Consider the following 27842-nt stretch of genomic DNA (forward strand, 5'->3'; position numbering starts at 1 on the left):
CTGTCAGCATTCACAGACCACAGTAAGAACAGACCCAGTTCGTCACAGGTGTCATCTGCAAAAGCCCCTCTCACTCCCACAGCAGCAGATCTTGTAGTTAATAGCTTACTGAGACACATGGGGCAATTCTTAAAGCTATTGTTCCAGGCTCTCTGCAGACGCAGGCAGGCACTCGGTTCACTTTCTGAAGGTTAGATTTGCAGCTGTGAGGTCCAGAAACCTACTGAAAAGACAAGAAAGCTGAGATTCTGATGCAATCACATGACTCCAGGAGCTGGGACCCTAGATACAGCCGTAGTCTGGCTATGCTTGAATCTGGTCCTGTCCACAGTGAGCATGTAATAAACCTCAAGGTCTTTGCACACCCACTCTTGAAACCATGGGACCAAAAAGGCGTGCAGTGCAGGCGGACACGGTCTGTCTGAGAATGGGCCTGTCCTCTGTATATAAGGCAATTAACCATGTGCTCCCCTCTTTGCCCTTGATCCTGTTAATAAGCAGAAATAACTTGGTCATGCAACAGCTCACTTGTTAATGCAGGATTGAGCCTGCTTGTGCTCTCTGTCCTGCGCCTCATTTCTACCTGGCATTCTCATTCTCTCTCACCCCCCCACTCTGTACATGCGCTGTGGAGAATAAAGTCCTTTATCAGACACAGGAGGGGCCTGCCAGGCTCAGCAGTTTAGCCACATCTCAATGGGGATAATGAGGGTTTGTCCTTTCTGCTTCCCTCAGCATCATCATCCCTCATCTTCATCCCTCCCACATTGTTCTCTATTGATCACTCATCGGGACTGAAGCTGGTGTGATGTATGAAGCAGACAGACAGCATCCTCCTCTGGCACATGTCATGGACTTCACTTGCAGAGCAAAAATGAAGGACTGGGAAAAGGAAACAGCATTTGGGTTCATGTGGGAAACTGTCCAGACTGTGGCACAGAAACAACTATAATGAAGTGGCCAGGGTAGGCCTTGTGGCTGGTTTGCTCTGACTAAAGTTGTTATGTCTCCTAGCTCTGTGTGTGTGTGTGTGTGAGAGAGATTAGCAGCTCAGGAGATATTGCATAGTCTAGAAGTGCACCGGGCTAAAGAGTGGAGCTTAGATAGGGGTGTGACCCAGAGAGATGCGGAGCACTTCTTGTCACATGCTGAGCAACCTCAATGCCCACTGACTTCCGTGGAAGTTGAGGACACTCGTTCACAGGATTGGGTCCATAGTTTTTAATCTGAGCCCTTGTTTGACAGTTAAAATTCCTTAGTTTTTTTCTTCTTCTCAGTGATTTCCCCTTTCTCTAGAGGCACTTTGCTGAGGTAGCTGAGGGATGTAGAAGTGTTAATGGAGCTTTGGGAGGGTCACACTGCGGGAGTGCTGTACTTGCATTGACAAGACTCTACTCCAAAGAATTTCACAGGCTGGTGTCCTGTTGTACACATTTCACAGTGCCAGTGTCTCAGCTGGCTTTGCCAGGCCCCGGCCACGAGGAAGCTCACACTGCTGGTGTTTTGCCAGGGCACAGCGGTGAGGAAGCTCACACTGCGGATACCCCAGCTGGCATTCCCAAGGCACAGCTTTGAGGAAGCCCACACTGTCAGCAGGCATGGCCAGGGCACTGCTGTGAGGGACCCCCTTCTGTTGCAATCCCAGCAGACATCCCCAGGGCACCGCAGTGTGGAAAAAGGCTAATGGAGTATTGGAGGTCCCACTGAGTGTCATTGCTAACTAATCAGTGTATAAATTGGGGTCATGGACAGCCTTCAAAAGTCAATTAAAAATCTTGTTTGTGTGTGTGTTTCAGATCGAAATGCTAGAGCACAAATACGGAGGGCACCTGGTCTCTCGCAGGGCAGCCTGCACCATCCAGACTGCCTTCCGCCAGTACCAACTCAGCAAAAACTTTGAGAAGATCCGGAACTCCCTGCTGGAGAGCCGCATGCCCCGCCGAATCTCATTAAGAAAAGTCCGGGTCCAGAACTCTGAAAGCTTCTCTGCTGATAAAGCCCTGATGGAAGGGTACAACTTTGTGGGCATCCCCTTGGTGAGGTCCCCATCTTTGCCAGTCACCATCAGCGGGGCCCTGACTGAATTGGAGGACTCTTTCACGGAACAGGTTCAGTCCCTGGCCAAGTCTATTGATGATGCCCTCAGTACATGGAGCCTGAAGACCATGTGTTCCCTTCAAGATGGCAGCTCATACCAGATCAGAGAAACCTTCAGTGCCAGCTCAATGCAGCCGAACCAGGACTTGGAAGCTGAACTGAGGGAGCAAGAGAAGGAGGAGGGACTGCTGCCAGATACTTTGCCCAAGAGCAGCAGCACCCTCATGATGGCCTTCCGGGATGTCACGGTCCAGATTGACAACAAGAATATCTCAGTCTCATCTTCTACCTCGGTGTCCATGGCGAACTGTCTTGGCAGCAGTGCCCAGGCTGGGCTCTCTCAAGCTGCCAGAATTGAAGAAAGCCCAGGGGATGGGGAAAAGGAAGACAAAAAGGCCCAGGCTGCCCTGGAAGGGCTGCCGGACTCCAGGGTCCTCCAGAACAGTCACACCTTCACCGAGGTGAACGTTAACACCAACGGTTTGGGGGGAGGGGTGATGGAGCAAGGACAAATGGTGGTGCAGAAACTCCAGTTTGACTCAAACAATGAGACTGGGCAGGGCAAGGGCTCCGAGTCTGAAAATGCAGACAACTCAGAGCAGCTGAGCAGCAGCAGCACCTCCACGTCAGCCAAGTCGGCCTCTGAGGTATCTTCTAAGGAAGCGCTGCAGGCCATGATTCTGAGCCTCCCACGGTACCACTGTGAGAATCCAGCCAGCTGCAAATCTCCCACGCTTTCCACAGACACCATGAGGAAGCGGCTCTACCGCATTGGGCTGAACCTCTTTAACATGTAAGTGGCTAATGGGACTAAATCCTTTAATCTCACACGGCTTTCTCCATTGATGACAATAAGAAGCTATAAAAGGTATTGGGCTAGATTCATCCCTAGTTGTAACTCATTTATGTTCCAGGGTGAAACCTCCTGGGGACTGAACTCAGGTCCCCAGTCTACAGTGCAGGGGCTTTGCCCTGTGAGTAGTGAACTTAGGTTCTCTGGTTGCTGTCCTGATACTCCACCATAGCTGGGGAGTGAACCTAAAACCCCATGGTTACTGTCCAGAGTGCTGAAGATTGCACCCCGACCATTGTCCAGATGAGGGGATTGTCCAGCTGGGGATGGGACACAGGCCCCCTCTCATTAGTGACAACAGGGCACTCTTGGGTTGGGGTTGTCCCCAAGCCCTGGTTACTCACTGTGGGGCTTTTCTGAATGAGAACTGAGCCCAGGCCTTGTGTTTAGAGTGCCGAGAGCTTAACTAGCTCAGGGGGGTGCTCCAGCTGCAGTTTTCCTTCAGTATTTTGGGGAGAATTTTTCACCTGACAGATCCAATTTAGCCATCACAATCTATCGCACAGCTCAGAACGATGCCCTGTGAAAAAAGCTGTCGGTGTGAAAGCAAAGGCAGAGCAGCCTAGAGATTTGAGTCAGAAGAGGTAATGTGGAAGGTCACGTACCTTGGATTTGCGGAAGGCAACTGAGGCTCTATAAGGAACTTTGGGTTTGCTCATTGCCTGTAGGTGAGACTCTCTTGACTGCAATGAACCCTGGGAAATATAGTTCTTTGCCCTTTCACAATCTGATCATATCACTCTTCACTTTGGTATTCATTCCAGTCCCTGGATGGTGACGTTAGCAGAATGATTTCTGAGGAGAGCCTAGGCTGCATACTAGGGGGAAATTTTGCACACCCACATCTTTTGGGTGTTTACCAGATAGGTTTGGGCCTGGCTCTGGATGGACGTTTTACCCTGAGACAGATTTAGGGGCACACAGAGATGTGGGTGGACATTTTACCTGAGACGGGAATGGAACATGAACACGTCTGAACATGTTCTATCAGAAAGAGGCTTGGGGTGTCCTCAGGTCTGGCTGGCAGTCGTGTGGAGACTGGAGCACAGAGAGGACGGACACCGGAGGTGGGTTTGTGGCACACAGGTCTGGTTACGTAGGAGACAGGCTCAGGTCTGCCCAGTTGTTTTACAGAGACAGGCCTCAGGCTTGTTTGGGTCTGAATGGGTGTTTTATTGAAGATGGACTCAGTGCTCAGCTTTTTGCGAGTTAAAATGTTTATATATTCACAGACATGCCTGGCAACTGTGCCTGCACCAATCTGTCTTCGTCTGGCTTGAATTGTGTATGTAGCTGACATGAGCACTGAGCTGATGGTAAAGCAGGGGTGTGAATGTTTTTTCCCTGCGACTCCTGCAGTCACTTTGGCAGATACACACATGATGAATCAGCAGCTTGTTGACTGCTTTGGTCTTCTTCCACTCGCTGACCCAGGCTCACCATATCTCTTAGGTCTCTGTGTGACTGGAGTCATGTCAAATACGCACTGCTCAGAACCACATTCTCCTGGCCATGTCTTCCACCCGGTTGTGACCAGTCTCGTGCCTGTCACCTGTCAGAGTCAGTTTTTTCAGAAAGACATTTAGTTGGGAAGAGGGAAGGTGCCAGCTTGTCAGTCCGGGAGAGTGAAGTCTTCTGTTTATGCACTTGTGCAGAAAGGGCAGCAGTAGGGCAAGCTTCTTCTGCAGAGACACACCAGTGAGCCCCAAAGGGGACTGTCTCTGGGGCTGAGAAGGCAGTTCAGTCCATATAGCCCATGCAGTCCTTAGCCTCCCTACTGAGACTTCCAGCAAAGAGGCTACTTGATTGGTACTTATAGTGATGTGAATACTGCCCACTAGAAACTAGACTGAACCCAGAAAACCCATTTCATATAGGGCCATCAAACAGTCACCACTGGCCTGACTGAAAAGTGAAAGGCTCCACTGTCTATTAGCAATCTCACTGTGCTATTTAGTCCCCATCTGAGTTTTCAGCAAGTGATACTCTGGATTGGACCTGGCTCCTGGGAACATAGTGATTGCATTTATGCTGTGGCACTTTACCCAGTCCACACTCCACAGCGAGGGGGTGGAATTCCTGGACTGGAGAGTTCCTTATGATGCAGTGTTGCTCTAATAACTGTGTTTGTGCGTGGGCTGCTAGCTGTGTAGGTGGAGGGAAAGCCAGCAGGACTGTAAGAATCCCGCAGCACATACTGGCCAGGCTTAGCGTCTCAGGGACAGAGGAGAACGCCAGGGGCCAAATTCAGAAGTGATGTAAGTGGAGATGTAAGATACATAACGTGGATAAAATAAATGAAGGTAACTGGCACAGAGCACAGTATTCAGTTGTGTGGCATTCAGTCACTCTGCTACTTGAGAGTGCATCACACCTATTGGTATTTTATGGAGAACAAATTCTGCCCCTGGCAAAAGCAGAGGGAAAGCTCCTTTTTAGTCAATGGGAGTTTCGAGTGTGTACATCACGTTATCTTCTAGTTGCAGCCAAGGGAGTGTGGGAATGGTGAAATGTAAATTAAAGGGAGATGGGGGGTGGGGGCTGCTTTATTTTACATCTTCCAGTTTGTTACTTTTCCTGCACCATCCTTCCCCCCGCTTCCCCAACCTATACATCCATGCCCATGGTAGGGCAGTTCCATTCGCAGGCAACATTCAGCTCTTAGGTACACTGGGGTAAATCCAGAGTAAACCCACTGGCTTCAGTGGAATTACTCTGGATTTGCACCTGTAGCTGAGATCAGCCCCTGACATTTGGGCATCTGCTGAGATGCCCCAGAGGTGCATTTGCAGGTGCACTTTCCAAACCCTTTCACTGCTGAATGTGAATTCAACACACACACAACCCCTTGTGATGCTTGTGTTTGGTAGTGTTCTTTACACTGACTCTTCAGAGGTGACACACGAGCCTCGTGGGGTAGCACGGCAAGTGCATTTTGCCCGATGTACATGATGTGTTAAGTAGCGCTTAATGGGCTACGTGAGCCTGAGTTTTTCACTGGGGTATTTGACCGAACTCCCATGTGCATACTGAATGGGCTGAGTTCACTTTTTCCACTAGGATTATCACTTCATCAATTTTCAGTTCATTCTGTTCATGTAATTCCATGGTATTGGGTATATTTCTGGTACATGCACTCTTGTCTGCCCTATGGGGCTCTCCTACAGGGGATGATGCACTTTCTGGCATGCTGTTCCATCCTGGGTACGGATGAGTTGTTTGCATAGTCCCTAATCACCCAGTAGATCTGAGCAGTGGAAGTCACGGAGGAATCAAGCACTCATGTGCTACTGTGTACTGTGCTGTTTCCCCCAAGAAGCTGCTTGTGCAAATTCATTCATTAAGCCTTTGCAAAATTCCCCAGCGCCAGGGCTAACGACAGAAATGGGACATTCCTGCCTCCCTCACGAGGAAGCACCAACCACCCTGGATTGGAGAACCATGAGGAATTTGGAAATCATCTCAGCGTTCGCCGATTCCCCTGTGCATCTGACTGACAGCCAGAGTGCTGTCTGCTAGAGCGCATCACAAGTGACAGCCTGCCGGAGGGGCAGGGGAATAGGGACAAAAGAGATTCATGCAAACCTTCAGTACGCCCCTGAGTGCCATACACAGACACGCACACTCACACATACATGCTCACACACACACACACAGGGCCACATAGAAATACCTATGCCCAGAGGCACACACATAAACACACATGGGTGACACACGCATCGTGTGTATTTGTGCACAGAAACACACATGATCTCAGAGATGCTCATGCACACGAAGACACATGCAGAGGTGCACACAAACAACACACACTCAGGCGCAGACACTTGCAGAACCACACGCACTTGCAGAGTCACACACATGCAACTCTCAGAGAGCTCCATAAGCAGACAGAGAGGGACAAACATACTGACACAACACAGAGCTGCTCCGGGGTGGGGGCTGCGGGGAAGGTTATGGCCTGTTTAGGCTGTGTCCTCATCACTAGGTTCTCAGTGCACTCGCAGTCCCTGTAGAGGCCCCAGTCTGAGTGGCCAAGGCTGCCCCACGGAATGACACACCAGCTGGACAGGGACCATGGATGCTTCTGTCCTTGTAATCAGAACCATTTTTACCCCCTTAACCTGTGACATGGCAGGGGCCAGGCGAGGCTTCCCCCCTACAGGCTGGATGGATCCCCTAGGCCAGTCACTAGCATGCACATTAATGGGAGGAATGTGGGAGAGGGCTCCCCAAGGGGACTCCTTTCAGAGGCAATGGTGCCCCAAAGGGAGTGTCCAGCTCACCGTCCCTGTCCTTCTCTTCCAGAAATCCAGACAAAGGGATCCAGTTCCTGATCTCTCGGGGCTTTATCCCGGACACGCCCATTGGGGTGGCACATTTCCTGCTCCAGCGCAAGGGCCTCAGCCGCCAGATGATCGGGGAGTTCCTGGGCAACAGCAAGAAACAGTTCAACAGGGACGTCCTGGAGTAAGTGCGGAGACCCCTCCCCTCTCCCCCAAACTGCCCTCCCCTTCTGAGTGAGTGTGCCCTGCCCCCTTCCTAACTCCCTTTGCAAGTGCGTGTGCTCCCCACTCCGTCTCCCCTGCCCCTTCTGAGACTGCCCCTGCCCGCCCACTCTGAGGGAATGTGCCCCCTGCACTGCCCCCCTCACTCTGAGTGAGCATGCCTGCCCCTCCCCTTCCCCACATCCCCCCCCAGCTGCACCCCTCCCGCTGAGCGTGCTCCACCTTCTCCTTGTCCTGTCCCCCTACACACACTTTTCTGCATCGTGAGGGGCTGCTGCAGCTCTGCTTTCTTTGGTGCTGCTGCAGCCGCTGTTCTGGCCTTTTAGCATCTCTTTCCCCAGAGCTCCTTCAGCCAGCTAGGATTAACGTAACAGCCCCCGGCCTGACTGAGAGATCACACTGGTGTGAATCAGCAGCCAGAGCCACCAGAGTCACTGGATTTATAGGCGTGTAAAACTGGGGTGAGCAAGAGGGAGACCAGGTCCCACAGCTTCCTCAGGTGTTAAAGATCCCGTGGCACACTGTGGAAGGTGATCGGGGTAACAAGGGGAGGAGAGGCACTGCCTTGTGGCTATGGGACAGGTTGGGGAGTCGGGAGAGTTGGTTCCATTCCCAGCTCTGTCACTGACCTGCGTCCATCTGTAAAATGGGGATAATAAATATGGGGGCCAAAGCTGTGGGTGTGTGTGAAGTGCTCGGAGAGCTTTGGCTAGAAGACACTCAAGTAACGGATTGTTATTACCTTTGCAATCCCCGAGGGCTGGCCAACAGTGCCATTTCATCCGCTTCCATGAGCTGAGGTTCTCTCGCCACACACCTGCCTCCAGTGCCGTTTCTGTTGTGTTCCCCAGCCTGCTCGGCCTATCTCAGGCTCCCTTCTGCTCCTGTTCAGTTGCTACCCTTGGCGGGTCATTCCACTAGGCTTTGCTGACCCTGGTTCTCTCCTGGTCCTGCAAGTCAGAGCCCCTTCCATCAGCCCCGCACTTCAGGCTGGAGACTGCTAGTGGCTTTTTGAGGCCCATACGTGCTTCCCAGCACCTGCCTCCAGCCAGTCCTGGCCTCCTCCCCACCATGGTCTGCAGGACCATCACTCACCTGCTGCCTCCTGACTTTGGGATGGTGAATGGGGACAGGAGGAGTCTTACCTGGTCTTCTGGCCCCTGTCTGAGAGGGCAGGTTTTCCTCCAAGACTGGCTTCTCTGTGGGTCTCAGGCTGTCTCCCTCCCTGGGCTTCCTTTACTGCCCAGCCCTGAAGGATCTAGTCCCCTTCAGGTCACTCATGTAGGGGAGGGCCCCCTGTAGGGGACTCTCCACCAGTAGAAGAAGTGGAACACCCACTGCTTGCGTGCTGGCTCAGCACCGCTCTTGGACCATGACAAACAACACTGCCAGGGACAGAGTTAGAGCCAAATGTGACGGGTTGGATCACAGAACCCCCTTGGGAACAGCCACCTGATGTGCCAAGACTACTTCTGCCCCTGCTTTCCTGCCCTGGCCTCTTAGGACTTCAGTGCACTGCCTGGTTTGAGCCAGACCCGCTAGCCTGCCGCAAACCCAGACCCAGGGACTGAACCACGTCCCCTAAAAGCTGTAGGCTTAACTGAAAGCAACTTACAGAAGTGTTCCTGTCTTTAACACTCAGATGTCCAACTCCCAATGGGGTTCAAACCCCAAATAAATCCGTTTTACCCTGTATAAAGCTTATATGGGGTAAACTCATAAATTGTTCGCCCTCTATAACACTGATAGAGAGATATGCACAGCTGTTTTCTCCCCCCCCCCCCCAGGTATTAATACATACTCTGGGTTAATTAATAAGTAAAAAGTGATTTTATTAAATACAGAAAGTAGGATCCAAGTGGTTCCAAGTAGTAACAGACAGAACAAAGTGAATTACCAAGTGAAATAAAATAAAACACGCAAATCTAAGCCTAATACAGTAATACAACTGAGTACAGATAAAATCTCACCCTGAGAGACGTTTTAATAAGTCTCTTTCACAGACTGGATGCCTTCCTAGTCTGGGCACAGTCCTTTCCCCTGGTATAGCCCTTGTTCCAGCTCAGGTGGTAGCTAGGGGATTCCTCATGATGGCTGCCCCATTTGTTCTGTTCCACCCATTTATATATCTTTTGCATAAGGTGGGAACCCTTTGTCCCTCTCTGGGTTCCCACCCGCTCCTTCTCAATGGAAAAGCACCAGGTTAAAGTTGGATTCCAGTTCACATATCACTGTAAGACTTCATTACCCACTTGCCAGCACACATCAGCACACATGTATACAGGGAAACTTACAAGTAAAACAGAGCCATCTGCAGACAATGGTCCTGGTTAATGGGAGTCATCAAGATTTCAAACCACCATTAATGGCCCACACTTTGCATAATTACAGTAGGCCCTCAGAGTTATATTTGATATTTCTAGTTTCAGATACAAAAGTGGTACATTTATACAAATAGGATGACCACACTCAGTAGATTATAAGCTTTGTAGTGATACCTTACAAGAGACCTTTTGCATGAAGCATATTCCAGTTACATTATATTTAAACTCATTAGCATATTTTCATAAAATCATATAGAGTGCACTATCACACCAAACTCTCCTGAAAATCAAGGCACTGAGAGCAGGAAGGGTTTGAGCCAGTGTGTCTGCTCAGCCCTGCTCCTCAGCAACAGCCACCTCCAGGAGTACAAAAGCAACTTCTGCCTTTCTGCTCTCTCAGGGCCTGATCCTGTGAGGTCGTCCCTGAAGTCAGTGGGAGACAAGATTACTCAGCGCTGACTCTCCAGAGACGCTCAGCATGGGCCCTTAGCCAAATATCCGTCAGCATGTATCATAGCTCTCTGTTAGATCTTTCTTTCCATAGGGATGGAAGGTTTGTACTAAATACCTTGTTATAAATCAGAGACGGGCCTGAACCTGGAATGTGCCCCCTCCCCCAGTCTCCTGAATGTTGACACTCAAATTCCACAATTAGGACCTGTGATGAACAGAGCCGAACTGGAAACCCAAATCCCCCCCTCCCCTTCCCCCCAAAACTGTGGGGAAGGAAGAGATGTCAAATCAGGAGCCAAACTTGGGTCCAAATTTCAAGGCCCATCACTGTCATGCTATATATCAGGGTTATTTTATTGCCACAGGTGCCTGGCCATGTATCCTGCCTTTCTGTCTCATATGCTGCGTGTGTATTGATCCAGCCGTAATTGAGACACATGGTCTCTCAAATCATTTCATGCCGAGCGCCACAATTAAAAGTAGTTGCCTTTTTCCCCGTCAGGCAATGTGTGGGCTGCATCTCCAGACAGAGCCTCTTTAAATCCAAGCCCTTCTTCAGTGCAGAGAGAGGGGTTGTTGCGATAGCAGTAGGTGGATAATTCCTGCTAGCCCTAGATTGTGCATCAGCCCCCACTGACAATGTTCTTATCTGTCTTGCGGGTAAACAAATGATGTGCTAGGATTCAGTGAGAAAGGTTCCTACAACAGAGCCTGTGCCATGCATCCCCGTGTAAATACGATGTAGATGCCATGTCATTATTACTGTGCATGTCAGTAGAGCTGTGAGTGCATGTGTGTCCTGGTGTGTTAATGTACCTGAGCACCATCCTCATCACGCATGGCACCTCCAAAGAACTTTTCAGCCATAGGTCTCAAAGCATTTAACAAAGGTGAAGGAGAATCATTGGGTCCATTTTACAGATGGACAGAGAAGTTCTGTGACTTGCTATCACGGGGCAAATGCATCCTGTTCCCCTTTGGGGGTGGAGTAAGGGCATTGTGGCCCCACAGTTAAGTCCAGCCAGCTACCCTTATCCTCAGGGTAGTAAGGCCTAATGGCCAAAGTCTCTACGATTGCCCTTCTTCACAGGGCCATGTGACCTAGTGGCCAGAGTCACTGAGGCTTCCCTCTCCCTCAGGGTGATCTGGCCCAATGGCTGCCCTCCTCCACAGGGCTGTGTGGCCTAGTGGCTGGTCAGGGGAGTGGGCCGCCACCCAAGGGTGAGTGGTGGCTGGGGTAGGGTAACCTGAGCCCTTCCTGCTCTACCGGGTCCCAGCCCAGTGCCCTGACAGTGGCAAATGTTCTCACCACTGAGTCAGCGGGGATCCAACCGCAATACGCTGATGTCCCCTCCAACAACTAGTCCCCCTGGGCTACTTCCTACCCTGTCCCTGATACCATGGTCCGGGCGTCTCCGAGGTCTCTGGGTTTCTCGGCCTGTGCAGTTCTAACCTCTTTGAGGAATCCTTAGGTACCTAGGTATCCGTTTGGGTCTCGGCACCTCTGGCTTCCGCAGTCTGGGGCTTCAGCAACTCCCAGGCTGGAGCCTGCAAAGTGCATCCTCCCGCCTCAGTGGTCAGCCCTGACTGAGCTGAGTTGCTCCCTTTTATACTAGTGCTCCAGTTGGAGTATGTCCAGCAGGAGTGAGGGGGCGGAGCTTCCTCTGCCCAGAGTGTGTGTTTAGCCTCTTCTTGGCCAGTTCGGGGCAAGTGGAACCCGTCACACTTGTCCAAGATCACTCACTTGGCCTGATTGCCCTTTCACCAGTGTAAATCGGAAGCATTTCCTTTCAAGTTAATAGTTACATTGGCATGAATTAGCGAAGAATTGGCCCACTGAATCTATGGCAGACCCCATCTCCAATGTCTTAGTCCCATGCCCTATCCACACTTCGTGTATTAACACAACACCAGAGCACCAGTGTCTCCGGTCCCATCAGCAGAGTAGTGTCCTCATATATTATTGTATCAGCCTATGTGCATTGATTGGTGTGTTTCATGTCTACAGCCTGCCCAGATACGCTCTTTCTGTGATGTACAGTGCTGCCAGCAGCACTAGTGCCCTCCCTCCTTCTCTCAGCTGCACAAGTAACCACATTATCGCAAGTGCTTGGGTGGCAGCACTGGGTCCCCCTGACAGAGCATATCTGGGTGGGCGATAGACCCATGCAGTGAGCACGACTGAGAGCACGGGAGTACAAATTACACACGTGAGTCTGAGAATCCTGCCCTTCTGTTGTTGCAAAGTCATTTCAATTATTTATGAGATTTACTGTGTTAATTTAGCTGTAATTTAATATGAAAAGCAACAAAACACTCGTGTTAGAAATGTGAGCTGTAAGCATTCTTCCTATCACAACCAGGTTAAATTAACCAAGCCAAATTAATAAATAATAGGACAGCCTTTAAAACAGCTATGAAAGTCTCCAGCCTCCCTCGTGCACTCAACTGCTGAGCTGAATGGCCCAGGTCACAAACTACTGGCTCAGCATTGGTATCTTTACTCAGGAGACTCCTGTTGGCTTCCAAGGACAGTTTGGGCTATTAAAGACCTCCGCTCAGTCAGATGGGCAAGTGACCTGCCATCTGTTTCTTTTGTCATTTAACAGAGGTAATAATTGCACAAATATTTTTGCACCGTCCTTTAAAAATGTGACCTTTTAAATTCATGCTTAGTGAGTGTATGTGGATGCAGACAAGAGGAATGTTCTGTGTAGATCACAATGCGTGTTAAATATCCAGGGATGTAAAGATCTTTAACTAGCACAAGATTTGGCTAGTTTGGTAAATTATTCCCCACTACCTGCAAATCAGGACTTCCAAGCCCCTACAACCCTTGAATAATACTCTCCCTTCCCCTACCCCTCCCTCTCTCTCTCTCATCTAATTTCATCTCACCCAATGAAATCTACAATCATCAGCATGGTAGCTAGGCACTCTGTGGTATTTGAACACATTATGGGTTGTATTTTCAAAAGTGCCTAATGACAGAAGAACACAAGTTCCTTTGAAAGTCAATAGGACTGCGCTCCTAAGGGCTTGCCTATACAGGGGAGTTTACCAGCATCTTGTGCACTTTTGAAAATCCCATCCGATTCCTTCATTCCCTGTTCACCCAATAAGACCTTCCAGTCCAAGAACCCACCCTCTGACTGAAGAGCGCCAGTACATCTCCCACTAGATCCTATTCCCACTGTTCCTGCAGTCAGCCAAGCAGACTTAGTAGACAGCCAGATGTGACCCATTCTCTGCCACCCTCATGGACTGCACAGAGCCAGCCCAGAGTATGATGGTCTAAAGCAGGGGTCGGCAACCTTTCAGAAGTGGTGTGCCGAGTCTTCATTTATTCACTCTAATTTAAGGTTTCATGTGCCAGTAATACATTTTAATGTTGTTACAAGGTCTCTTTCTATAAGTCTATAATATATAACTAAACTATTGTTGTATGTAAATAAATAAGGGTTTTAAAATGTTTAAGAAGCTTCATTTAAAATTAAATTAAAACGCAGAGCCCCCTGGACCGGTGGCCAGGACCTGGGCAGTGTGAGTGCCACTGAAAATCAGCTCGCGTGCCGCCTTCGGCACGCGTGCCATAGGTTACCTCCCTGTGGTCTAAAGCTACAGCCCCAGCCTGTGTGGCCACTAGACCACTGATCTGAATTCAAAGTGGTTTTTAAGATGTCTGCATATCACATATTCCACACATTCTATCAGACAGATCACATAGCTGTGTGGGAAGGGACCCAGTAAAAAACGTCAGCATTCACAGTATTGAGCAATGTTCTCATTCTTGCCTTCATCTCTTTCTACAGCCATTCTTTCTTCTGTGCTTTCTTAGTTTGATGCTTGCTTGCTTTTGTTCTCATTCCTTTATTCATTCTTTCATGCTCGCACTCTTTGCCTTTGCTGACATTCATCCTTTCATGCTGTCTTTTTGCTTGGCTTCATTCATTCTTTCATGCTCTCTTTCTTCCATCCCCCCTGTTTTTGTCTCAGGAATTTCATACGTTCCTGGTTCATTCATGAGTCAGTTCTTCTGACCTGTGCCATGAATGAAGCTGGCAGTGCCGCTGGGGCTGGATTGCTCACGCTCTGGGTCACAGGATCCTGGGAAGGTCAGAGCGGCTGTCCTGATTCATTTGTCTCCAAAGGAGGAACGTAGGAGATGTTGCGGTGAATAGGGGCAGGTCACCGTTAGAATGCGAGCGCTAGGTTTGTTCTGACGCATTCTCCTTGCGGGCGTGCTGCTCTCCTCACTGTCAGACACATGTTGCCTTCCCTTTCTCTAATGGGCAGCGAGGTAGAGAGGAGCTCCTCTTGGGAGATGGAAATTCACAGCCAGAAGCACGAGGAGGCAGCTCTCAGTGAAGGAAGCCAGTTTGCTATTTCACCCATTAAACTGTCCTTGGATTGGCACAGGAGGCTTCCTGGCTACCCCCAAAACAACCGCACTCACCAAGGAGTTAGCGTCCCTTGTTGAGGGGCCCCAGGAGATTTGCATTACAAGAGGATTTGAGCAGGGGCTGTGCAAAAGCTTCTGCACCAGAGGTGAGACCATGGATTTAGTTCATCAACAGATTGATAATGGGGGGATGGGGAGAGACGTTTGCCTAGTGCTGCCAACTGTGTGCAATATCCCCAGTAAAATCTGAGTTATGCAGGCGGGAGCTGTGCATGCCACTGCCTCCCTAGTGCAAGGAGAGCCAGGTGTGCAGTACACTTTTGGGAGGGGGAGGAGACGTGTACACAATGCAGATCGCATGTGACAGGTACTTGTGCACAGCCCAGCTTCTGCTCCTGCTAGGGCGCCCAGGATAGGAAGATTGTGCAAGAACCTTGTACGCGGCACAGACACTCTCATGTCACAAGGTCTATAGGCCTGGCAGAGCACCCCTCAAGTAAGCAGAGCCAGGCATGTATTTGCAGCCCCTCTTGTGTGAGGAGAGCGGTCTGCACTGGGGAGTCTGTTCTGTGCAAAAAGGACTTATACACAGTGCAGATTCTCATGTGGGAAATGGGCTGTGAGGTAGAAAAGCTGGCAGGTTGTGCCATGCACTTCTCATACCAGGAGGGCTGGTGTGTATGAAGTAGTGTCTCCCTACCAAGTGAGTTGGCATGCACACTGCAGCCATTTGAGCCCTGGGAGCGCTAGCGTGCATGGCACAGCCTCCCTTGTGCAAGGAGAGCCGTGCGTGCACTGCCATGTTCCCGCGTGGAGCCGCTGGCATGCGCAGTGCAGCCGGCCTCATGTGAGTTGAGCTCTTCTCTTCCAGTTTGCCCTGAAGTTCTATTTCTTTTTTGGGGGAGAGGAATGTTATTTATTAATATCTTTGAGTCTTGTGGTTTTAAGAGTTTCCACCTGGCTGCCTCTCCTCAGCTCCCTCCCTGAGCCTGGGCTGTGAGTTCATTACAGACGCTTTTAGTTGCAGCCCGGCTCCCGCTGCATTGTCACCTGAGCGGAAAAGCTTGAAAATAGGTCATTGTGCTTGGCTGAGCTGATGCGAGCCCCACATGGTACAGCTGCTTCTTGCCTTCTCAGAACTCGTTCACCACGAGTCTCCGTTGCCACGATTAGTCCTCTGCTAAATGCCTCGCGGCACAATCATCACTGGCATGATGCTGCTACATACGTTTCGCTATCAGTGGGCGACGTGCCTCTGGGCATACTACCTGTGGGCATGAGGCCCAAGGAGAAGCAGCTAGGTATGTAATAACAGTGAAAAATGATCCCACTGGAGCCCATCCCCAGGGAATGCTCGGCATCCGGACTCTGACCCCCAGGGGATGCCAGGTGCCTGCGTTTTGAGCTCTCTTACGTCCCAGGTTGTTGGGGGCGCCTTGAATCAAAATACCAAACCATCTCTGAGGCACAGTGGTGCTTGTATGGAAAAATGAGCAGGCCTTCTTAAGTTATAGCACATGGAAGAGCTGTGTGATCCTTGACATGGATGCAGGAACCCACTCTCATAAAACCTCACCCCCGTCTTACTTCTGTTAGTGCAGCCAGCTCTGGGGAGGGGCAGTTTCATCGAGTTGGAGGCTGAGCTGCCTTTGCACCAAGGCCCTGGAGGCTGAGGAGATTCTGTCACTCTTGCAGAGCTGGTGGCTACTGACCCACTGGCCAAGGCAGTCCAAGCACAGCTTCCACAATCCCTGCCTCTTTTGGAAAGAAATGACTCTCCTTGCTGGAGTCCCATGAGAAGTACTATAGAGTTGAGTGTCAGTGAACAAGCACCTAAATGCTACAGTTTGTACCTTATAAAGACCGTAGAGAACCTTTAAAATGCTGCTGGAACCTAAGGAAATCTGCCAGACAAATGGAGTGTCAAGCCCAGCGGAACTGGCTAAACCAGATTTTGTCACCCCTTTGCCATTTCTACTAGCTCCACATTTCCCAAAGTGTGGGGCATGCTCCTCTGGGCGGGGGACAAAGGACTATACGGGGGTGGCACAGACAGGCCTCTCAGCTGCCCTCCAGGGTCTTAGCTTCAATTTTATGGAGAAAAAAGCAAGTCTGCAGCTGTTACATCTGTGAAGAAAACCTTCAAAACAAGAAGTGAGTGCAAGAAAGGAGAGGAAGTGTCACATGCTGAAGTATCAGAGGGGTAGCCGTGTTAGTCTGAATCTGTAAAAAGCAACAGAGGGTCCTGTGGCACCTTTAAGACTAACAGAAGTATTGGAGCATAAGCTTTCGTGGGTGAATGCCCACTTCATCAGACGCAAGACTGAAGTGTGTAAAGCAGCCTTTTGCAAAGCATGTGGAGAAGGGGTGTGAAGGAATAGCCAGTAGGGAGCAGGAGACATACAAATTATGATGTGCAGACTTTAACCCCAACATGGCAGAGTTGCAAGGGGCAGGGGGAGGGGGAGGTGAAGTTGGTCTCACTTGCCTGAAGGGGAGCTCAGCTTTCACCAATTTGGAGCCAAAGTAGAAAGGAAGTAGGCATAGAGGGGTGTTTCTTTCCAGTGTCCTAGACTCTGGCAATAAGAGTTATCATTGGCGCTCGGTCAGTGCTTAATTTGTGCAAGGGCTGAGCCCCGGCACCTCTGGGCTTGGCAGTTGATAGTCCCGGCACCTCTGGGCTTGGCAGTTGATAGCCCCGGCACCTCTGGGCTTGGCAGTTGATAGCCCCGGCACCTCTGGGCTTGGCAGTTGATAGCCCCGGCACCTCTGGGCTTGGCAGTTGATAGCCCCAGCACCTCTGGGCTTGCTGCGTGAGTTATGAAAGTAAAAAAATTGCTTGAGCCCCAGCACCTCTTTCATTACAAATAAGCACGATGGGCTCAGTGCAGGGAAACAATGCACTGGAAGAGCTTTTTATTTTTAAATGTTACATCTGCAGAAGTGGCTGCTACCATGAACCTGCTAATGATTATCCAGAGGAAAACTTCTCCCGCTCAGGGCCTGAGTGAGGAGGTGTGAGGAAGTACGGATGTTAAGGGGGATGGATATATGAATGAATGGTGATAGATGTGCATGCAGAGACAACGGGCTGAATTGCTGGTGTATAAGAGAGGGATGGATGAGTGGACAGGTCGTGGATGGATTATAGGGGGTGAGTAGGAGGAGGAGTGGCAGTGAGTGAATGTATTGGGTCACTGCATGGGTCAGTGAGTGAGCAATGGACAGATGACAGGAAATAGATGAAGAAATAAATACATGGCTGTTCATAGGAATTACTCACATGCTGCAGAATCCGTAGGAAACTCTGCTGGCGTCACTGTCTGCCTTGGTAGGTTGCTTCATGAGCCCACCCTATGTCCCTTCAGAGAGAGTGTTATCGTGGGCTTGGTGCTCAAGGAGTTTGTGTTCCTCTTCCCTTAGCTGTGTGGTGGACGAGATGGACTTCTCGGGCATGGAGCTGGATGAAGCTTTGCGGAAATTCCAGGCCCACATCCGTGTGCAGGGAGAGGCTCAGAAGGTGGAACGGCTAATTGAGGCCTTCAGGTAGGAGAGCCGTCGCTGCAGTGCGCCCGCACAGCCCTGGTGGCTGTGAGACACCGACTGTTTACACTGAGGAAAATAAGAGCTGGGACATGCTGGTGGCAGGAAACAGGCAGAGTAAAAGAGTGACTGGAGCGAGAGTGTTGTTTGCAGTGTTGTTGTAGCCGTGCTGGTCCCAGGATACTAGCGAGACAAGGTGGGTGAGATAATATCTTCTATTGGACCAGCTTCTGTTGGTGAGAGAGACAAGCTATTGAGCTACACAGAGCACTTCTTCGGGTCTTGGGAAAGGTATGCAGCATGTCACACACAGCTAAATACAAGGTGGAACAGATTGTTTAGCATAAGGAGTTAACCCGTGATGCAAGAGACCATTCAAGGTGAAGTGGGTGGTTAACACTTCTGCAGCTGTAGGACAAAAGAGAGGGAGTGACAGAGCTAAACCTCCCTTTGAAGGAAGGGTAATTCCTCAGGCAGGCTAACGGGTAAATCCCATCTGTCCTGCAGGCACAGAGATGTCTGTCTCACAGGAACTCAGTGGTATTCATGGTGCAGAGTGGGAAATCTCTTGGAGGACTGAGGCAGTTACAGGTTTCTAGGACTGCACAGCATCCTGGGGCCAGAGTGAGATGGGCTGTGCAGCGAGGAGAGCACACAAGGAACCTCCCCACCCCTGCATGTGTGACCCACACACAAGGAGCAGCCATAATGGCACTGGGGCTGCTCTTTCAGCACATACCTGTGGGTACTGTGCCCCGAAACAGGGAAGTAGTAGGTGGGCCCCCACCCCCGCACCAGCCACGCGTAGGGAAGCAGGGTACACCAGCCTGTGGAGTCCCTCTGGGACACAGTTGCATCCTGAGCTCCCTGTGGGGCAGTAGAGCTGATGCTTAGATGGCACAATTTGCCCTTGGTGCTTAAGTTGTGCCTTGGGAGAACAGCCAGATACTCCCAGTTTGTGTGAGATGAAGGCAAGTGTAAAGGAGTGATTTGCTCCTTCGTACTGAGGTCCAGTTGAGGGAGGAGAAGTCTGGGCCCTGCCAAGTGCACATCTGGGGTAGACTGGCCTTTGCTTTCCACTCTGGGGTCTCCATAGTATGTCTGGGTATCCCTCCCACTACAGCCAGCGGTACTGTATGTGTAACCCGGACGTGGTCCAGCAGTTCCATAATCCGGACACCATTTTCATCCTGGCCTTCGCGATCATCCTCCTCAACACGGACATGTACAGCCCCAACATCAAACCCGACAGGAAGATGATGCTGGAGGACTTCATCCGGAACCTGAGAGGTGAGGATGCTGCCCCAAGTAGGCAGAACTCCTGCTGCTCCAGATTCTGTGTGCTAGGGCTGAAGTCAAAGACAAACTGAGGCCTCTGTAACCGGGGCTGCTGCTCTCTGTGAATCTTGAGTTGGAAAAGACCTGTTAGGTCCTAGCTAGTCCATCACCCAGTGGATCAGTGCAGAATTGTCCTCTACAGTATATTCTCTAGCAATATGTCCAGCCCACTTTTAAAAGACTCAAAGGGTGGGGTTTCCACCACGTTTCTTGAGAGATATTTACATAGTTTAATAGATATCACAGTTCAGAAGTTTTCTCTGATATTGAAATATTCCTTTGCTTGATTTCATCCTAGTTACATCCTCTTCGATCTCCTGGAACACCTCCTTTCCCATCTTGGTACTTCAAATATTTGGACAAGATTTCCTGATAGCCTAAATCTCCCCTTCCTTGCTTGCATGCTATTCCCTCTAACTGTCTATCCACAGCCCTCTCCTCCTTGCTAGCCACACCTGCCTTCTCTTATCTTGGGTCTCACTTTAGTTGTCATCTAACCATGATCCACATACACATCATCTCTTAATCTTGAAGGGAAGTGGTTGAAGCCCCGCTACTGGGGACACTTACAACTAGACCAGACCAAGCAACTAGTAAAGGTACAATTGAGCCACGATCCTGCATTGGCAGGGGAATGGGCTGGATCTCCTAATAGGTCTCTTCCATCTCTAAAGTCGATGGTTATATGAAATCAATGCAGGTTTTATTGCTGAGTGGCCCAAGATCTATAAATATGAAAGTGTGACTGTAAAACGGCAGGGAACACGTGGAAAGAAGCCAGCATGCAAAGAGATGGAATAATGAAATCCTTTGCATTCTCCTGATTATATCATTATATCAGCAGAGAAGGCAGTATATTATACCGAGAGATTATTGCTTCCTTCCCATCTCCCCCACACTGCCTAGACACACTGTGTAAATGAGGCAATCGGTGCATGCTGAGGACTGTCAGCTCTTTCCTTGCTCTCTGCCTCGCCTGCTCTACATTCTCTGTGCTTTTCAGGGGTGGACGACGGCGCTGACATTCCCCGGGAGCTGGTAGTGGGGATCTATGAGAGGATCCAACAGAAAGAGCTCAAATCCAATGAGGATCATGTAACCTATGTCACCAAGGTGGAGAAATCCATTGTAGGGATGAAAACAGTGAGTTCTTAACCTCTGCTCTATTCTTCTCACCTCTACTTCCCTAGCTCCTGTAATCTCCTCTCGTCTCCTCCTCTCCCCCGCCTTCTGTTGCAGTTGCATCCTTCCTTCTCCATTCAACTCTTTCCCATAGTCCCTTCTTTCTCTCCTTCCACTCCCTTCTGTCCTTTAACATTTGCTCCCTTTTCTTGGACTCCCCTCTTTCTTGCAATCTCATTCTTAATGGTTTTGGAGCTCCCTTAGCCAGAATTTGTCTTAGCTGGTTCACTCATCCTCTAGCCAAGAGTCTTATCACGGGCCCTGCCTGCTGACACCTCGGAGAGACACTGCAGTGCTTCAGACTCTCTTTCAGGTTTTGTGAGGACATAGGAAAAGTCTGATAGAAAGTGATCTCATCCAGCTCTCCCAGGAGCTCCCTGAGGAGTGCCAGGGTTAAGAGAACACCAATGGTTTCCTTGGCCGGGACTAATGAGTAACGCAAAAACACACCATTGACCTGAACTGTGTGAAATAATCTCCAGAGGGTCAGAAAGTTACAAACCCGCAGCTGGGGTGATGGCAGGATGCTGAAGAGGGTAAGCAGCCACCCACGATCCCTGTAAGCCAGACGTGTGGTGATCTGATTCAATAACAAGAGGGCTTCCAGTGACTGCCTGCCCCACCACTCCTTCGGGTTCCTCAGAGTCGAAGGGTGTGGGCCAGTTCTTGCTGTGGCATGCGGGGAAAGTGATGATGAGGAGAAGGATGCAGGTGGGCAGAGCTGGTGCCACTGCATGAAGGTTTGAGTAGCTAGAGGTGACACTGAATCATTTGGGTTGGGAGAATGGTGAGAACATTTCCCACTTAACTTCTCTCTTGGGCCTTGCAGGTTCTGTCTGTGCCACATCGCCGGCTGGTCTGCTGCAGCCGCCTTTACGAGGTGACGGATGTGAATAAAATGCAGAAGCAGGCTGCTCATCAGAGGGAAGTGTTCCTCTTCAATGACCTGCTGGTGGTGAGCGTGCTGTGGGATGTTAGGCAGGAGAGTGGCGCCAAAGGAGGAGCTGGAGATGTTGTGAAAGTCAAAAGAATAACTGGGTTCAAAAAAGAACTAGATAAGTTGATGGATGATAGGCCCATCAAGGGCAATTAGCCACGATGGTCAGGGACGCAACCCCATGCTCTGGGTGTCCCTAAACCTCTGATCGCCAGAAGCTGGGACTGGACAGCAGGGGATGGATCACTCAATAATTGTCCTGTTCTGTTTATTCCCTCTTGAAGTATCTGGCACTGGCCACTATTGGGAGAAAGGATACTGGGCTAGATAGACCATTGGTCTGACCCAGCATGGCCGTTCTTATGTCAAAGGAGCTTCTGAATTCTTTGGGACACACTGTCAAAATGGTAGAGCAGGAAGGGACACAGGCTGCTGGCAAAACTAGGCCATGGCAGCCCCCAACCTCACATCATAAGAAGAGGCCACAGAATCCCGCCTCCCACTGTAAGAAGATGCCATGGCATCCCCCATGGTAAAATGGGGCAATAACACCTACAGGAATCTCCAACCCTTCAATAAGCCATGTCCCATGGTGATTCTGTGTCACGCTAACAAAGCAAGGTCAGTACTTTCCACAGTAACTCCATTCCTCTCAGTGAAGCTCGGTTCTTTATCTGTCAGTGCCGAGGCAGGCAGAGCTCCCCTGCTGTCTAAATCCTTCATGATGGACACTGCCAAGACACTGCCGCATTCAGTGTAGATTATTCATTATTCACATAGAGACACAGATGTCCATGGCACTTTAAAAACACATTCCCTACCCCAGAGCTTGCAGTCTAATTTAAGCAAACACCAGGCAAACACTGAACAATCAGGAGCAAGACTGGGAGCAGACAGGGTGGGAGAAAAGTGAAGCTTAATGGTAAGAAATGAGTTTTCGGGAGTGATTTAAAGGTGGATTGGGAAGATGGTTGTTCCAGTATCGGCTCGGGCTGTGCCTGTCCCTTGCATATACACATAAGGGGGGGAAGGCTCCTTGTATGCTCACCCTCTATTGTACTCCCCATACAGGAGCTTGAGGGTAGGGACTGCTCCCTGCTAGTGTCCCCCAGGGCACTAGCCAACTGAAAGGGGGCAGAGAGGAGATGCAAGACAATGACCAGATGAGCAGGGGAGAATGTGCTACATCTTCTAAGGGGCAGTGCAGCATGCACACTTACCCTGTACCCCTGGCTCTCTGGAAGGCATGTTGTGGATGGCTCTGTAATACCCTCAATGCTAGCCCATGCCTTCAATGGCATGCTCTGGCCCACAAGGATCTGCTTGCAAAGTTGCGAATGGGAGAGTGTCAAAGAGAGGCCATCTAAGGAGCAAGGACAGTGGGATCCGGAGCTTGGTGTACTTAGACATTCTGAAGGACTGCTGTAAGTACAGCATGCAGAGTGGCATGACAGGGAAATCACTAAACAAAGAGCCTATGGGTTACCATTCATCACTCTGATGCTGCGTTAGCGGAGCTTTTCTGGAGTGCACTCGAAGTAGTTTGCATTGTTCGTGCCTCATTCTTTCCCAGTGCCCTTAGCTGCTGATGTTTCTCCTTTGACAGATCCTCAAGCTTTGCCCCAAGAAGAAAAGCTCCTCAACCTACACATTTTGCAAGTCAGTTGGCCTGTTGGGGATGCAGTTCCATCTTTTTGAGAATGAATGTAAGTCTGCTGTGGGCTGGCTCCCTGGAGGGGATAGGCAGGTGGAGCTGGAGGGAAGGTCCCTGCATCTGGAACCTCCAGTTGGAAAGGTTTCCATCAGCAGGGATTTGAGCATGCTGCCCAAACTGGGGGCTGAATCATTGCTGTATGGGGGCAGTGGGTTGGGGAGAAGTTGCTCCTACCCACTATCCCTCTCATTGCATCTGCACAGGAGGCAGCTAGAATGTGTCTGCTTGCTCCCCCTGAGCATAAGAGGGGTATGGCTCACTCTGCAGCAGACGGGGGTGCAGCTGGCTGGACTGGCAGTATGGCCAGGACCACACACATAGCCAGCACCAGATGGAGACTGTATCAGATGGAGTGCACTCTTAGCAAGTGCGGCTGCAGAGCTTGTCCCCCCCACAGGTATCACGTGTCCGGCTCTGCCTTCCACACCACTGTTGTTCAGGTGCTGCGCCTCCTCCCACCACCCCAGAGGCGCCAAGAGACAAAACAGCTGCTGGAACGGCACCCACAAAAGCGTGGCACGGGGCCAAACCTCATCGGCTTGACCTTGATGGTCTGGGAATGGAGCCATTATTTGTCATTATTTAGACTGGTTCCATGGAGGAGGAGTGCCAGAAACACTCAGCGTAACTGATGGTGCCGGGTTCAGAGTGGGAGGAGATGGCAGCATTTGCACAAGCTGCTGCTGTTGCTAATTGATACTTATGGGCACCTGTGTGGAGTATGCCATGGAGAAGGGAGATGATAATAATACTTAGCCCATCCTCAGTGCTCTTTGCAGACGCTATTTCTCCCTCACAGCACCCCTGCGAGATTGGTACGGGCACTATGACTTGCATCCCCCTTGTACACATAGGGTGGTTGAGGCTGAGAGGTTAAGTGGCCCAAGGTCACAGAGGGGTGTCACTGTCAGAGCGGGGGTTAGAATTTAGGAGTGTTGTTGTTATTAATGTTAGTTACCATCGTGCCTAGGGACCAACCACGAATGGGGCCCCATCGTGCTAGACTGGGCAAACATAGAGCAGATGGTCCCTGCCCCAAAGAACTTACAATCTCAATAGACAAGACGGACACAGGGAGGAGAAAGGGGTAGAACACACAGGCCGAGTGAACAATGGGATGGTGGCAAAGGGCATGTTAGTGCCACAATTGTTTGTTTATTTGGGTGGGTTTCGTTAGGAGGGGAATCAGCTAAATGGAAAGAAAAAGGAAGGGAGGGGCAGGGTGGAGCAAACAGCCACTCAGCACAGAGCAGAAAAAGTCTAATCAAAACTATAGAAAATTCTCTGGATGGCTGGAGGTCCCTGCTTTGGCTGCTTCTGCAGCTCTCCTACTGGCTGGAGACTGGAGTCTCTGGCTGGTTCCTCCCTGCATCCACTTTCGTTCTCAGAACACTGGCCCTCATCTCTCCATGCTCTTTCTGCAACCTGTGCATCTCCCCATCACATTCCCTACATTGAGTGGGAAAGAAATGAGTCTATCCGGGTTAGGGTGGCCACTCACGCATCCCCAGAATACTGGACAGGAGTGGTGTGACTCCAGCCTGGCCAGCAATACCTCGCACACACCATGCGTGCAAGTTCACGCCAGCAGAGGCAGAGTGTGCTCTTCAAAATGGCATCCCTTGTCCAATACTGTCCACATCCAGTTTTGTCTCAGTACTGGACGGAAGACAAACCACTGAAAAATAGGCCTGTCTGGTTTAAAGTTGGATGAATGGAGTATGTCTCCCTGTGCCCCACTTCCTCTCCCTGCACAGTGGGATCACCTCCCAGTATAGGTGGTGCCCCTTGCTGGCTGGGACAGAGAGCAGGCTATGACCCTTGTAAACCTATGTCTCCTTCCCTGCCATGCCCCCTGCTGGCTAGGACAGAGACCTAGAGTGAATTCCTGGCCCCACCGGAATCAATGGGAGTTTTGCAATTGACTTCAATGGTGCCAGATTTGTTCTGTCCCCTGCTGGGTGAGAGAAAGATTTGTTGCCTGAATGTAAGTCCTTTGCTCCTATTCAAATCAAATGCTCTGTACTGTCATGTCTCAGTCCTGAAGGTTCCCAGAACACATGGAACATATCAGAAGCGTTACAGTTATTATTCTGAGTGCTGGAGTTTCCTGCATGCTGAGCTGGTATTTAGTGGGGTTATTGCAGTGCTATGTCAGTGCGGGAGGTTGCTGGCCTCTGCACTGTACTGTAGTATTTGTGCTTGCACCATATTGGGCAGAGTCCTTTTTTGCCGTGCTGTAATCTACAGAGGAAATGCAATCACATGGTGGTGGTGGCAAACACCAGTTACATAGTACTGTCAGTGACTGCAAGGGAGATGCGGCAGTTGTGTCTCGGGGCTGCAGGAGACAGGTCCTGTGCTGCACTATGAGACAATCCCCTGTACAGTCACAGCGCCTATGCTATAGGACAGCGTAGGATCTGTGACCCGAACAGTGCAGGTTCCCAGATGCTGCACTGTGCTACAGTACGACGATGCACTGCATCTTTTCATCCGTGCTAGAAAGTCTTGAATGTTGTGCTGTAGTGGGAGTGATACAGCCACATCTCAAGCAAGGGCTGGTGCTGTGAGGTCTGGGTTTTTCATTCTGTCAATCTCTGTTCATGTGTTGTTCTCAGATTACCCCCATGGCATCACCCTGGTGACTCCAGTTTCGGGCTCAGACAAGAAACAGGTACTACACTTCTGTGCTCTGGGTTCAGAGGAAATGCAGAAATTTGTGGAAGATCTAAAAGAGTCAATAGCAGAGGTGATGGAGCTAGAACAGATACGAATTGAATGTAAGGCTTCCAGCGTGATCCAGACTCCATGCAGTCATCCTGTATGTATGTCCATGTGTGTTGGGGGGTTGAAGATCCCTTCCATGTGGGTGTATGTTGGAATATGCATGTGATTGTCCCTATGTATGTTCATACACAGAAATGATCTGTGAGTACCTGGGAAGGTTCTGTATGTATGAACTGGTATAAGCCACAGGTGCTGATAACCATCATGTTGCATTATTTTACTCCACGAGAGGCAGCATGACCCCGTAGACAGGGTACTGGACTGGGAGTTAGGAGACTTGGGTTCTGTTCACAGCTTGCTGGTGACCTTGGGCCAGTCACTGCACAGTCTGTGTTTTGCTAGGTGAAATTCTATGGCCTGTGCTCTGCAGGTCAGGCTAGATCAGGAGGGTTCCTGCTGGCCTTAATATCTCTGAATGGATGAGTATTCCCATTGGAGTCAACTGTATCACTCATGGAGTAAGGTGCTACTCCCCGTGAATGTGGGTGTCAGAGTCTGTCCCTCCGGGGGCGTTTACGGGCATGTGCATACACAACATCTCTAATTCCTATTTCTCTCCTGTCTTCCTTTGCCTCTTGGTCTCTCCCTTCTTGTTTGTACATCTGCTCTTCTGGGTGACTCTCTCTTCTGTTTCTTTGTCTCACCTTCACTCTTGTCCCGGTCTCTCCCCATTCACTGTTATCCTTCTGACTCTCAGGGGAGCTGGAGAAGCAGCAGGGGGCAAAGACTCTTACGTTAAAGACCAACGGGGCTCAGATGGAACCACAGTCCAAGCAAGCATCTCCGACAGGTTAGAGGTCACTCTCCTTTGGGGACCGACTGTGCAGCTGTTACTCAGACACTCACACAAGTACTCGCGTTGACTTCAGTGGGCGCGAGTGCTCAGCACTCTGAGTAAGGGCTGAGCCCTCAGCAAATAGTGGAAAAGTGACTTGGGCATAAGTACTCAGCAGGTACCTAAGAAAATTCTTTAGAAGCCTCTCTGAGGGCCACCCCAACTGCAGAATAGCCACAGAGAACCCATTGGAGGGGAAAAGTATCAGGAGGTAGCCGTGTTAGTCTGTATCTACAAAAACAACAAGGAGTCTGGTGGCACCTTAAAGACTAACAGATTTATTTGGGCATAAGCTTTCGTGAGTAAAAACCTCGCTTCTTCGGATGCTCACACCCTCCTACCGACCTGCCACGTCTAGGTAGCACAGGCTTCATGTTCATTCCTGGCTTGGCTTCTCTGCCACGACTGCCAATTAAGGCCAGACACAGTGATGATTTGGGTACCAGTCCACAAGAAACTGAGTTGGGATCAGCAGCTCATTTCATCTACCCCACCAAGTGGTTATCACATGAAACAACAATCAGTTGCCATCAGTCTGGGCTGGAGTTGAACCTAGAGGCTCCATAGCCCCTCCCCGGTCCCCTGAGCTGCCGCAGCCCCATGCTATGCTCCTTCTGATGTCATGAGACGTAGGTTTCCTCACTGATAGGTCTGTTTTATTTCAAAGGCAAGAAGGAGTTGGGGGAGAAGGTCTCAGATAGCACAGTGGAGGTAAGTAGAGCGCAGAGCAGCTGAGGTAAGTAATTCTCTCTCACTTCAGCTCTTCTCACATTCTCTGTTGTTTCTTTTCTCAGGTTTTAATCAATGCCTCCCCAGCCAGACTGACAATTTTACCAATTTCCAGAGATACAATTAAAAGTTACTGCTAG

The 27842-nt window shown here is 50.2% G+C and overlaps 1 protein-coding gene across 1 annotated transcript; it reads left to right on the forward strand.

Moving 5' to 3' along the window:
- The first annotated feature begins 1802 nt into the window (after positions 1–1802).
- Positions 1803–27842, forward strand: IQSEC3 (IQ motif and Sec7 domain 3). The gene is made up of 12 exons (XM_024217967.1): positions 1803–2558; positions 2631–2890; positions 7256–7417; positions 18058–18180; positions 19301–19467; positions 20519–20658; positions 21527–21652; positions 23241–23340; positions 25970–26131; positions 26836–26928; positions 27641–27684; positions 27768–27842. The coding sequence occupies exons 1-12, from the start codon at positions 1803–1805 to the stop codon at positions 27840–27842; spliced, it is 2208 nt and encodes a 735-aa protein (XP_024073735.1).

Source organism: Terrapene carolina, unplaced genomic scaffold (assembly GCF_002925995.2).
Source record: "Terrapene carolina triunguis isolate 2854851 unplaced genomic scaffold, T_m_triunguis-2.0 Scaffold247, whole genome shotgun sequence".
Lineage (NCBI taxonomy): Eukaryota > Metazoa > Chordata > Testudines > Emydidae > Terrapene > Terrapene triunguis.